Genomic DNA, 13,770 nt, shown 5'->3' with positions numbered 1-13,770 from the left:
GTGAGGATTTCTCAGAAGAAATAAGGACATTTAAAAGCAAAATCGAAGGCTGAGGTAAGTGAAGGAGGACTGCACTAAGGTAAAGGAAGCTATTTAGAAAAAAAAAAAATTGTCCCTTTACAACCCCTTAAAAAAGGTTTGCTAAAATACTGTTCTAGAGACACAATCAATAGTAATTAGAAAAGTTGATTTTAAATTTGCAAATCTATTTGATGACAGCGAAGAAGTGCTTATGTAAACTTACTTCCACAGTGCACCTATCCTTTAAGAACATGCTCCGAGGTTAACCTTATATCGGCTGCCATTTAATTAGAAACACATGGAAATTGACGTGTTGTACATGAGGTGATTGCCAAGATTGTAACATGCACAAATCACCCAAATAATATAACTGTAATGTTTCAACACAGAGCTGATGTTCAAGAATGTGTTTGCCTTCTGTACCCCTCAGCCACAGATTTTTTCTCAATTTGTGTTCAAAACGGACAACATGTGCGATTCAAAAGCATTCCCTTAGAAGACGATGAGCCTGGAAGTCGCATCTGAATCACAGCAGTGCTCAGAAAACGCACAGAACTCTTTAAAATTTGCACTAAAATCACACTGCCCTGCAGATATGTGAATCGGCACCATAGAAAGCCGGTTTGGTTCACATGTCATGCGAATTGAATCAAAATCCAATACGGATCCAATTTGCATATATGTGAACAGAGTCCGAATGTGCATGTAGGTTTGGCAGAGAGCCGCAAAACCAGTGTGATGTGCTATGCTTAAAAGAGAAGTATGGGTTTGCACTTTTTTGTAAAATCATGCTTACCAAGGTGGATGCAGCATTGGTCCGATACTGCATTTGTCCCCTGGCGCCTCTGCACTGAGAACCGAGTGATCGAACATCACCGATCACTCAATTTTCAGAGCTTCCCAAGCAGAGAGCTGCTGACTGTCAGTGACAGCGCCCCTCTTGCTCACTGGAGCACTGGGTTGTGCTGCTCAGTGGCTGAGGTGGGCGTCCATCTAGGCACCTGGCAGATCCAGACTTTATTGTTGCTGTGCCTGGACTGACTTCTAAGACGTCGGTAGAGAGTGGACCGCAGCCCACTCTGCTGAAAATGGGTCACAGGAGTGCAAAAACGAATTGGCTGTACTCCTATGGATCACAGGAGGTACAAACGAGCTTTGGCTATACTTCTCCTTTAAAGAGCCAACTTATATACATAAACCATTTGATGTTATTCATATAAAGTTCACTTGCTCGCTAAGCCCAAGTAGAAGTAGTAAAACTGGGGCTGAAAATGTTATGGTTGTTGGGAGTCACCACAAGGAATCTCTCCCGGTCTCTGACCAAGTCCTGGATCAATCCGCCTGCAGTCTCCAAAATCCGAAGGCTTTGAAGTGGGCCCAAGAGTGTCATTGGATGCACTGCCTAGTCTATCCACGCACATGAGAAAAAAAAAAATAATAATAATGCTCAGCATACTCCAGCCTGGAGAAGGGTGCAGGTGTTTCGTCAGATTAGGCGACCCATCAGATTTTGTAACGGAGCGACGTTCCGTCGCCACCATCTTGCTACACCCCCCACTCGTCCACAGTAGGGATACAGTGAGAAGAGATCAAGCAGACATCTTGCTATACTCACCGGAGTCTTGCATTCCACATTTATTTTTAACAGTAAACTCAGCTTGCAATACAGTATTTTGAAACTCGTCAGACTGTTTTGATGTTGATTTTTCAAAGCAGCGGTGTTCTGTCATATTAACAAACCTGTGAGATCAGCAGCCTTGCCGCTGCTTTTAAAATTCAACATCTAAACAAAGGATCTTTAAACTACAGCAATGAGGCATTGTAAAACTCTGACATTCACAGACATGACTAGGCTTGATGGGAATTGTAGTTCCTTAACAACTGGCGGGCCATAGTTTGAAGACCCCTGATCTAAACAGTCAGACAGATTTTTAAATACTGTAATTTCACTATATAAGCTCAGCTTACTGTTAAAAATAAGTGTGAAATGCATGACGCCGGTGGGTGTAACAAGATATCCGCTTGCCGCCTTCTCATGGTTTTCTTACTGTGGACGAGTGCAGGGTGTAGCAAGATGGCGGCGATGGAACGCCACTTCAATTACAAAATCTGACAAAACACCGGAAGTAAAAAGTGTCACCTGCTTAACCACTGCAGCACCTTTGCCTACACTGAATAAATGACTGACCACTATGAAAGGCGGTCTCCTGCATGCATGAAGGCCCTGGCCTACTTCAAACACCAGCCTTGCATGTTTATGTCTTGGCTGGGTGTGTCTCTATTTGCAATATTACCTCAGCTCGTTTTAGCATCTCCCATTTGTGCAGGATTTTCATGGCATATATCTTTCCATTGCCTTTCATTTTCACTACAGCCACCTGGTTAGAAACATAAAGACATTTTTTATAATAGCAATAAGATTCTGAAATGGAAGCAAATAAGCAAAATAAAAAAATGCAGCATACATATACAAGACTTGTATTACACTAAACAGTCTATTTGCCATTTTATGTCACTGGCAACAAAACTACATCCAATACGCATGCATGCATCTATGTGGTCTCTTTAGAACCTCTGGTGGTGTTAGTCAGTTCTCGCATTTTAATACCTCACCCCGTGCCTTCTCTATGCCATCTTATAATTCTCAGCAATACAAGTGCCATGGAACAGTTTTTGAGATGTTCTAACAAACATTTATTAAAACAAGAGAGGAGATCTGGCACAAAGACCAAAGATCCATCTCTAGTGGTAAAACAGGGTAAAAGCAGTATGCCATCCAAGAAAAAAAAAAAAAAAAGAAAGAAGAACACGCAACATTTAGGAATAATGACATTTTTGAAAAAAAAAATGGTAGGAACAGAACCAATTACAGTTCGGAATTGGGAACTCAACTGACATATTTGGGATGTCAAAGTGGCTTTCAATATAACCCAGAATATGTGCTGTATAATAATAATATAATAAAAAATTATTACTAATTTAGTTCAAATAGTACATATAAAAAAATAAAGAAAAAAAATCACTGCAAGAACGAGAATCAGCACAAAATTGTACTTGCCCTCATATAGCATAGCTGGTATATGTATGAGTGTCTGGGCCCATGCCACTGCAATGACCGCTACTGCTGCCACTGTCACAATGGCTTTATAAAAGCAAAAACTTACCTCCCCAAAAGCTCCTCTTCCAATTACTTTTAAAATCTCAAAGTCTTCTCTTTTAAGCCTCATCTGCTTGACTTTTGAGGCAAATGGTTCAGCTGATGAGAGAAAAGAAAAGTTAGTTAGTCTTCTGCATATCCGTTTTCTAACACATTCTCCGGTTTCTTCCATTTCTTCCAGTTACCATCAGAATTCCACCTTGTAGTGCCATGTACAGAACAGAACAATCACAGCCTTCCTATTCTAATCCAATCTATACACATGGACACAAAATAAAAAATAAACACAAACTGCCCAATCTCCAAGATTTCAGAGAACATATAAATGCAACGAGTTTTCCCTCAACTTGAAAGGCTAATAATATAGAATATCACCAACTGATGCGATTGTTATGGTTTCTTCATTGTGCTCATTACTGCACATTCCATAGCCCACACGCTACAGTCGTTCCAAGCAACATTTAGGATCTTTCCCCACATTTGCAGAAATCACAAAGGGCACTGCAAATGTAAGGCAAATGTGCTCTGGCATAATATGTTGTGGTCAATGCTGCAACGTGTTAAAACAATAAAAACATAATCCATCTTTATAGTGTAATTCTCTATCAAGTGTCGGTTCACACCCAGTCTGCCCCTCAGCACGACACTGCAAGGCGATCTGCACACAACTTCAGTGGCGGCTTGCAAAATGACTTCTGTATAGAAATCAATGCAGGTCGCCCTGAAGTCGTCCCAAAGTAGTACAGGTACCTTTTTCTAAGTCGGAGCGACTTGAGTCACTCCTATTAGAACGGTTCCATAGTACAGAACGGAGCGCGACTTGTCAGGCAGCCAAGTCGCCTAAAAAGTCGCCCCTGGGAATGGCATTGTACGCCCCTCGTAGGCGGTGGAGCCTCTGAGTTTGTCGATACTGTTACAAGCTGAGGATAGATGATGGGATTTGTATTATGTTTTCTTGTCTCCCGGACATTTGAACGTTGTTTGTACTATCTTTTTTCTTTGTCAAACAGAATAAAAATATATTTGACTCTAAAAATTTGCCCCTGTGTGAACCGGCACTTAGACGAAGCAACTCCTACAAAATATTAAGCCAAGATTCTTACTGGTTTACCGTGTTAGTACAAAGCCATTTATTATAGGAAGATAAAATAAAATAAAATAAATCTGGAAATATATTTTTTGTACAATAGTAGGGCTGCAACTAACAATTATTTTCATAATCAATTAGTTGGCCGATTGTTTCGATTAATCGGATAATAGCCTTAAAAAAAAAAAAAAAAAAAAAAATGCATTTTCCATTGTGTCTTGACAGTCAGTAAAGGGAAGTCTCCCCAATGGCATTCATATGGTAAGAAACCTTAGAGGTTTTAATCATACACCATTCTGCTGCCCTTTTTTACAAGATTATGGATCAAATATACAAAAAAACAGTGCTCAAAACAAATAAATCACTGCTAACAAAATCCACTCTTCAAAATGATAAAAGAATCCACATGAAAAAAAAAAAAAAAAAAAAATGTTACCAAAAACAATACAAAGTCCAACATTGTTGTCTAAAATTTTCCTCTACCATGTATTTCTTCCCAGGTGCTTGAGTAAGTTGCATTAAAGGGTCACTAAAGGAAAACTTTTTTTTTGCTGAAATTACTGTTTACAGGGTATAGAGACATAAAAGTTAACGGATTCCTTTTAACCAGTTCCCGACCACCGCATGTACATATACATCCACAATATGGCACGTACAGGCACATGGGCGTATAGGTACGTCCTCGCCTATTAGCGGGTGGGGGGTCCGATCGGGACCCCCCCCGCTACATGCGGCGGTCGGGTCCGCTCGGGGAGCGATCCGGGACCACGGCGCGGCTATTTGTTTATAGCCGCTCCGTCGCGATCGCTCCCCGGAGCTGAAGAACGAGGAGAGCCGTGTGTAAACACGGCTTCCCCGTCCTTCACTATGGCGGCGCATCGATCGCGTCATTCCCTTTATAGGGAAGACACGATCGATGACGTCATTCCTACAGCCACACCCCCAAACAGTTGTAAACACATACTAGGTGCACCCTAACTCCTACAGCGCCACCTGTGGTTAACTCCCAAACTGCAACTGTCATTTTCACAATAAAGAATGCAATTTAAATGCATTTTTTGCTGTGAAAATGACAATGGTCCCAAAAATGTGTCAAAATTGTCCGAAGTGTTCGCCATAATGTCGCAGTCACGAAAAAAATTGCTGATCGCCGCCATTAGTAGTAAAAAAAAAATAAAAAATAAAAATGCAATAAAACTATCCCCTATTTTGTAAACACTATAAATTTTGCGCAAACCAATCGATAAACGCTTATTGCGATTTTTTTTACTAAAAATATGTAGAAGAATACGTATCGGCCTAAACTGAGGAAAAAAAATGTTTTTATATATGTTTTTGGGGGATATTTATTACAGCAAAAAGTAAAAAATATTGCTTTTTTTCAAAATTGTCGCTCTATTTTTGTTTATAGCGCAAAAACTAAAAACCGCAGATGTGATCAAATACCACCAAAAGAAAGCTCTATTTGTGGGGAAAAAAGGACGCCAATTTTGTTTGGGAGCCACGTCGCACGACCGCGCAATTGTCTGTTAAAGCGACGCAGTCCCGAACTGTAAAAACACCTTGGGTCTTTAGGCTGCATATTGGTCCGGGGCTTAAGTGGTTAAAAATGATTAAAAATTGATTAAATTCAAATCATATAATGTGCCTCTAGTTTCACTTTCGGTTTTAAACTGGTTTCATGTTTCTGTGAAGTAAAGAGACCCACAGAACAAAAACAAACAAATCCAGGGCAGTGTTTTGCTTTTAAAATTAATCTGATTGGTTCTGAGGAGTTTTAGACACACAGTAATGACAGCTTAGACCTCAGTGAAAAGCTCCCAGTACTATGGTTATAAGGAGCCAGAAAAGCAGGAAGTGTGGAGATCACAGCAGAATTACAGCAACTTCAAAGCAAAAACGAACAATAAGGACATGAAACCAGTACTGCAGTAAGGTAAAGGAAGCTATTTAGCTAAAAAAAAATTCCTTTAGTGATCCTTTAAAAAGTGCTCCCTCCACCACAACCAAGGGTTGCACTTAGACCCATATTTTTCCCACCCGAGCCAATGTTGACTATCAGGTGCTGTGCCACCATCATGACTAAGGGAAACCATCAGTGAAGCCTTTCTGCTTTACAACCAGTACCCCACTGCACTTGCGCAAAGCACAGTGCACTTTGTGAATGTGCTGTCTGCAAGGGAAGGAGGGTGCCGAACTGAGCCAAAAGTGGAGTGGGTACCTGTCAAAACCACCCTTTTGGGTGGAGCTCCACCTACCAGTTCCCATCTGCACTATAGCCAAATGATGGCTACAGCGCAGACCTACATTGCCGAGAGGTTGTCAATAGACGTCCTCCCCTTTGCACTCTGTGATCACCAAGCCAATGAGACACGGGCAATCACATATCGGAGTAAGGGGCAGATCCTGGACCCTTACTACGTGATCAGCTGTCAGCCAATGACAACTAATCACGTGATGCAAAACAGAAGATCGGTAATAGTTTTTTTTCTGGATGACAGTGTGAGGGGAAAAAAAAGCCCATCACCAGCTTCTGTGTAAGGGACATCATTCCCAAAGAGAAAAAGGCACAGCCCACTTCATCTGTTCCACCTAGCAATGCCTCATCAGTGTCACCCATCAGTGCCCACCAATGCAGCATGGACACAGCATGCCCTATGCCAGGGGTGCCCAACCTTTTGAAGAGAAAGGGCCACTTAAGCGACTTGGTAACCACAGTGAGCGGAGCAAATGGATGGCAGCCCACTTTTTTTTTTTTTGCGGATTGGATATAGGCGTTTGTAAACGGACACAAGTTTGACATCTGCCACTCCCGTGTTGCCAACCTACCAGATTGAAATTTACTGACATCAAAAATTTACTGGCACAGCCAAGTTTTTACTGCCATTTCCAAAAGTTACAAAATTACAGTTTTAAGTGCATATTAGAGTATTTAGGCTACAAATACAATATGCAATTGGCAATATAATTTAAGGTAATAAGGCAAAAAACGTATTCCATCCCAGAGCAGGTCGCAGGCCACGTCAGAGGGCTCCGCAGGCCACTGGTTGGGCACCCCTGGTGTACATCAATGAAGGAGAAAAAATTACCCGTTGCAAAATTTTATAACAAAAATATAAAAAACATTTTGTATTCATTTTTATCTGTCTTTTTTTTATTTTTTTTTTAAACAAAAAACAAAAACAGAGGCGATCAAGTACTACCAAAAGAAAGCTCTATTTGTGGGGATTTTCTTTTTTTTTTTTTATAAAAATGTAATTTGGGTACAGTGTTGTATGACCGCGCAAGTGGTTAAAGAAATAGTAAAGCTTTGTTTTTTAAAACAAACATGTTATACTTACCTGCTCTGTGCAATGGTTCTGCACAGAGCAGCCCGTATCCTCCTCTTCTCCATTCCTCTGTCCGCTCCTACCCTCTGCTGAGTGCTCCAATATGAAGCCTCTTGCTATAGGGGCTTTCGTGCATGCCAAACACCTTCAGACTCTAGAACATAGGTGTCAAACACGGCCTGCGGGCCGAAGCCAGGCCATTTAATGTGGCCCTCACACGTCTCCTGCAGCTGCAGGAGAGCTCCAGCAGCTGCAGGAGAGCTCCAGCCCTCCTCTGGCCCTCTTCAAGATCATTACTTTCTGCTTTGAAGAAATGCATCCAGCTTCTTCCCAGTAGCAACATAAGGAAAGGGGGTGCACTGTGATGTAAGGGAGAGTGGGGGACTCAATTTCTGATGGTGGGGTGGCTCTTAACAGCCAATGTAAAGGGGAGGGGATGAGCTGGACATCTAATCTTAGATACAACTGCCCCTTTTGGAGGGCAGACATAATGCTGCTGTGGCCCACAAAGAAATTAAGTTTGACACCCCTGCTCTAGAAGCACTGAAAAAAAAAAAAAAAAGCAAAGCAAAAAAAAAAAACACAATATAAGAATAAATGTTCATACATTTTTAGGGTGAACCCCACTCAGAAGCCTGACTTCGGTCATGCAGGAGTGGTCCTCCACACCAAAACAAAATGTAAATCTTTGTACAGACTGCCATTACAGACAGCCTCCATTTTATTTTATTTTTTTAAGTGAAAAAACTACCCTAAAACCATGTCGCTGCATTCTCCATGTTCTGAAAATCACTGGGTGGCTAAAAAGTCAGAGCACAGTTACATGTTACATTATAATGACACTTATCTTACAGAGCGTCTGTCAATCATATTGACACAATGAGTGACCTCAGGCAGCACAACCTGGATAACTCACAAAGGCACCAGAATAGCAAGTCGCATCATGCAATAGTACTGTATCCCTTTTGAATACCAGACTATTTTTTCTGCTCAGCAACATTATCCATTGAAATATAAATGTATACAAGAATAGTTTGTCATTTTGAGAACTGCAGCAGAAGTGTGTGCATTTTTTTTAAGCTCTGCCTGTGTGATGGTGCGGATATACATCGAAAGAGGGATGATGAACATAAAGTAAATATGTCAAACATGAATATTAGCTTCTTCTGTCCCATCACTGGATGGCTACATATGCAAAATTATGAAAAATGTTTCCATCATGTGACCCAATTCCATGTCTGTACTCTATTCAAACTGAAATAGGTCTGACTTTGGCAATAACCAAATTTACATTATAGTTATTACAGAGGCAATAAACAAACTGTGAAACAAACCATAACCTACAGTTCTCAAACAACCTGCATCCTTTTCACAATTTTAGAATATAGCTCAAGATTTAAAGCGCATGGCAAGACCAACCTCGTTTTCCTAGGTTTGGAATGGGGGTGGATTAGAACTCCCACTGGGGTTTATGGTCATCAAAAGTTTTTTGCTAGACATACAATTTCACAAGAAACCCCATATTTGTTGCCCTTATTTAGGGTGAAATATAAAATATCAGCCTGAGACTCCTCCCCAATCCCCCCTTAGACAATGCAGGGGTTCTTCTCCCTGCTGGCTCCAGTCCTTTATTATAATTCTCCATGGCTCCGCCCCCATACATGCCTCATCCAACCACAGAAACGTATGAATGAAAGAACTGCAAAGTCCGATCGGCCACTGCGGCAAAGGGACTCTTCATTCTTAATGGAGTACAATTGTGGCGACTTCACCCAACTTGGGGTGCATTGATACTTCCTCCAACCTCGTAACCAGTGTTGCCAACCGTCCGTATTTTTACAGACAGTCCGTAAAAACGGGTACTTTTTTCCCTTGTCCGTAGTTGCGGGAATGTGCCAGTAAAAATAGCCGAGATCGGTTCTGCTTGGAACGGCGCATGCACAGTTCCAGAGCTTGCCGAGCATATGCTGTATTCGGCCGGCGGGGGGGGGGGGGGGGGGGGGGGGATTTCACAGAGCCTGTGTCGTGCGGCGCCGGCGAGTGATGTATTAGTACTAGGATGCCCACATTTCCAAACTACCATTCAGGGACACCCCCCTTCCCAAAAATCAGCTTGTGCTGTAACGAATCACAGCACAGTGATTGGACACAAGAGGCGGGATTTATGATTTCTCCACAAGCAGGGGGCGGGGACTGTGCTCCTCCAGGCATTCCCAGCCAGGACAAGTACGGTCAGTGAGTAAAGCGGTGATGTGGCAGCCTTTTTTGGGAGCACGAGTTTGGCTTTGGGGGTGGCTGTGTCGGTTTCATTCCGGGACACTGTATTGTCCTGGAATGAAGGTGCCCAGGACAGACCTGCAAAATGCGGGACTGTCCCGGGCAATCCGGGACACGTGGTCACCCCAATAAGTACATACCGCCAGGCACGCGCACGCCAGAAATGTAAATCTGCAACTAACCAGGAGGTCGGAGGAGCACAGCACTGGAGCAGGAGGCTGAGCAGTATGCGGCGGAATGGAGGAGCCTGCTGCATCCAGGCAATACAAAGTACACAGGGCAGTCAGGGATGGACAGAGTGACAGACAGCCCAGCCGACAGTGACATCAGGTGATGTGGCAGAGGGGGATCCGATGGAGGCAGGGAGAGATTGTGGCACCGCAGAGGGGGGTTGGAGGCAGGGGGTAATGCGACTAAATAATTTGCCCTCATATCAAAAATATGTTTATTAACCTTAAATCACATTGCCATTTGCCTAGCGTACTTGTTTGTAGCCTAAATACTGAAATTTGCACCTAAAAATTTAATTTAGTAACTTTTGTGAAACGCCAGTAAAAACGTGGCTGCGCCAGAAAATTTCAATCTGGTAGGTTGGCAACACTGCTCGTAACTGAAAGTCTGTACCTCAGTATGGATCTGGCGCTGGAGAAACAGCATTCAGGAGCCAGAGCAGTGCAACAGTGATCCAATGATGTTGGTTGCAAAGCCATAAAGGCAAAAATGGGTACATTTAAATTTTTTGAAAATAGGTGGATTATGCCTGTCTCCTAAAGAGGTAGATTTAAACATTACTTGGATAATATTTAGTTGATTGAATCACAAAGTACTGTATCAAACAATGAGATTTTTCAAATAAAATGCTGGTTATCTTTTTGCGATCCTTTATTGCACCTGTGTTGCTAACCACCTTCAGGGTGAATGCACATACTGCTATGACGAAGCACTAGTTCCAGTGCGAAACGCATCAGTTGCCAAGGTTTTACTTTATCTAGTTGCTGTGACTTGTAGTGCTGTCCTCATTTTAATAAAGGCTACCATTTGTTCAGAGTGTGGCTGTCCAGAAACACCTTTTGTTCCTGAATGCACATACTGTATGCTGCCATGGCCAGGGTTTTACAGCGCAGTCCTAGTGCAATAGGACACACAGGAACAATTGTTTCCAATGTGTCCCATTCACACTAGGACTACGTTGCAGAGACGCTTAACGCAATGCACCTTGCCGAAATGCATAGCAACGTGTGGCAGTGCAATCGCACTGTGGTACGTTGCCGTCAATAAAGTGTAGATTTTGTACAAAGAAAAAATTATGCGCTGAATCGCACGCCACACTGCCCCTACTCCAGCCAGCATTGGAGAGCTGCCGGTGCAGTGAATCACTCTAGCAGGTCACTGTAGTAATTTGAATTCACCCTCTTTACCACTTCCCCCATGTACATGCCTTTGCTCCAGCGTCATCTGCACATCATTGCTTTGGACCATGGATGGATGAACATGGCCCTGCTGAATCAAACCTAAAAGGCTGCAATTAGCCAAGCTTATCCTCTCTATTGATTGGAAACATCTACAGGGAGACCACTGCTTTACCACAGAGCAAGGGCCCTTCTCTGCAGTATGCCGACAGACAGAATGCTTTGACTGCTTTCTAATGAAAATGAACTGTCTTTGCACACCTTTTGTTTTGATGCAAACTAGAAGTGCATATAAAATTTACATAACTAGGCCAAATTTCAGAAGCTAAAAAATTGGCATATTGCACTTGGATTTAAAGCCAATGTGGAACAGTTGGCTGAGATCAGTATTCATAGTGGCAAAACTTGGCACACTGAACTAGGAATTTCCTTTGGTGAGTCAAACAAAATGATATGAATCATAGACCTTTCACGTGCCAGAATTTAACACATCTAAAATTATCTGCACAGAATGCTAGTTTTAGACCACACCTAATACATAAACAGTTTCTTGCGCAAATTCAGTAACTTGATTTTGCATAGTCAGGGCAACTGCCCGGCCTCTGTTACACAAAACTACAATTAGCCAGAATTAATGTTTAAGATGGTTTCATACAAAACTAACACAACAGACAGACAACAGGGTCTCAGCTGGAGAAAAAAAAAAAAAAAAAAAAACACACACACAATCTCCCCCCCCTTTTCCACAGGTAACTATCTTTTAATACTCAAATTAACGGTTTGGTGCATTAGGCCCCTTTCACACAGGTGTCTCCGCTAAGCGGAATCCACTTGCTTAGCAGGGAATCTCTTTGCTGATCCCTATATGCGGAACGGACACAGTCCCACTCCCCTTTATGGGGCAACCGAATGGTAATGGATGGCCTGCCTGTTTTCATTTGATCCAATACGCCAGATGGATAGGGATTAGGACCACCATCCGTCTGCTTTTGGCAGACAGGATTGGATGTGGTGGGTGTCAGCGGACAGGTGTCTGCTGACATCTGCTGCACCATAGAGAGAGACTGGAGGCTCTGATCAGGTCCTCCTGAAAAACAGACAGGCGGACTTGATTGAAAAGCCTCTGTGAAACGGGCTTTATGGGTAATATCTCAAACCTGCTTGATTAATATTTTATCCAATGTCAGTGCCACAGTTATAGTGGACATCCAGTTTAACCCACACATTATCCATCCAATTTGTCATAGGAATGCACCAAAAAAAATAAGAATGTGCATCAAGAATTCAACATAAATTGGGATAAAATCTTAGTAACAAAGAACACGAAGGAGAGATGGGTTTGCTTTAAGAGCATATTAAATAAGGGCATTAGCCAATGCATCCCATCTCAAAAAATTAAAAGGAGCAAAACAAAAGTCCTGGATGGCTTAACTCCAATGTAAGAATGCATATAAAAAGCAAAGGAGAAGGCCTTCAAACAATACAAGGTTGAGGGATCATCAGCATTCAAACCTTATAAAAGAATGCAGCAAGAAACGCAAGGGTGCAATAGGGTGGCTAAGATAGAACACGAAAGACACATAGCGGAGGAGAGCAAAAAAAAAAAAAAATCCCAAGAAATTCTTTAAGTATGTTAACAGTAAAAAAGGGAGGACAGACCATATTGGCCCCCAAAAAATAAAAGGGAATAAGAAAGGACATCTGGTTACAAAGGATGGGGAGATGGCAAAGGTATTGAATTTATTCTTCTCCCCAAGGGTGGCTTCAGTAACCAAAACTGCAGTGTCTATCCTCATGACACATCACAGGCAGCACCTCCATGGTAAACAGAGGACAGAATTAAAATTAGACTTGGGAAACTTAACATTAATAAATCACCGGAACCAGATGGCTTGCACCCAAGGGTACTTGGGGAACTCAATCAAGTAATTGCCAGACCATTGTTCCTAATTTTACTGACAGTCTACTGACTGGAATGGTATCAGCAGATTGACTTTTCTCCAATGTAGCACCAATATTTAAAAAGGGCCCAAAACACATCCCTGGGAATTACAGACCAGTTAGCCCAACCTCAAAAGTATGTTAAGGGACTATATACAAGATTTTAGTAATGAGAACAGTATTATTAGCAGTAATCCGCATCGATTCATGAAGAATCGTTCTTGTCAATTAATCTATTAACCTTCTACAAGGAGGCAACTTGCCATCTAGATAAAAGGAAGGCTCGTAGATGTGGTTTATCTGGATTTTTCAAAAGCATTTGACAGTCCCTCATAAACGTTTACTGTACAAAATAAGGTCCATTGGCATGGACCATAGGGCGAGTACACGGATTGAAAACTGGCTACAAGGGCACGTTCAGAGGGTGGTGATAAATGGGGAGTACTCGGAATGGTCAGGGGTGGGTAGTGGGGTCCCCCATGGTTCTGTGCTGGGACCAATCCGGTTTATTTTGTTCATAAACGACCTGGAGGATGGGGTAAACAGTTC

General features: G+C 42.2%; 1 protein-coding gene across 4 annotated transcripts in view; it reads right to left on the bottom strand.

Moving 5' to 3' along the window:
* Nucleotides 1–13,770, bottom strand: part of CDC42BPG (CDC42 binding protein kinase gamma) — a 197,444-nt gene that overhangs the window by 146,194 nt on the left and 37,480 nt on the right. For all 4 annotated transcript variants that reach the window (XM_040328581.1, XM_040328582.1, XM_040328583.1 and 1 more), the window contains exons 2-3: nucleotides 3,186–3,277; nucleotides 2,316–2,399 (exon numbers count right to left, since the gene is read on the bottom strand). In XM_040328581.1, the coding sequence (XP_040184515.1) occupies nucleotides 2,316–2,399; nucleotides 3,186–3,277 (176 nt within the window). The remainder of the gene's footprint in view (nucleotides 1–2,315; nucleotides 2,400–3,185; nucleotides 3,278–13,770) is intronic.

This window comes from Rana temporaria, chromosome 11 (genome assembly GCF_905171775.1).
Source record: "Rana temporaria chromosome 11, aRanTem1.1, whole genome shotgun sequence".
Lineage (NCBI taxonomy): Eukaryota > Metazoa > Chordata > Amphibia > Anura > Ranidae > Rana > Rana temporaria.
This window is presented reverse-complemented; position numbering and strand designations above follow the sequence as displayed.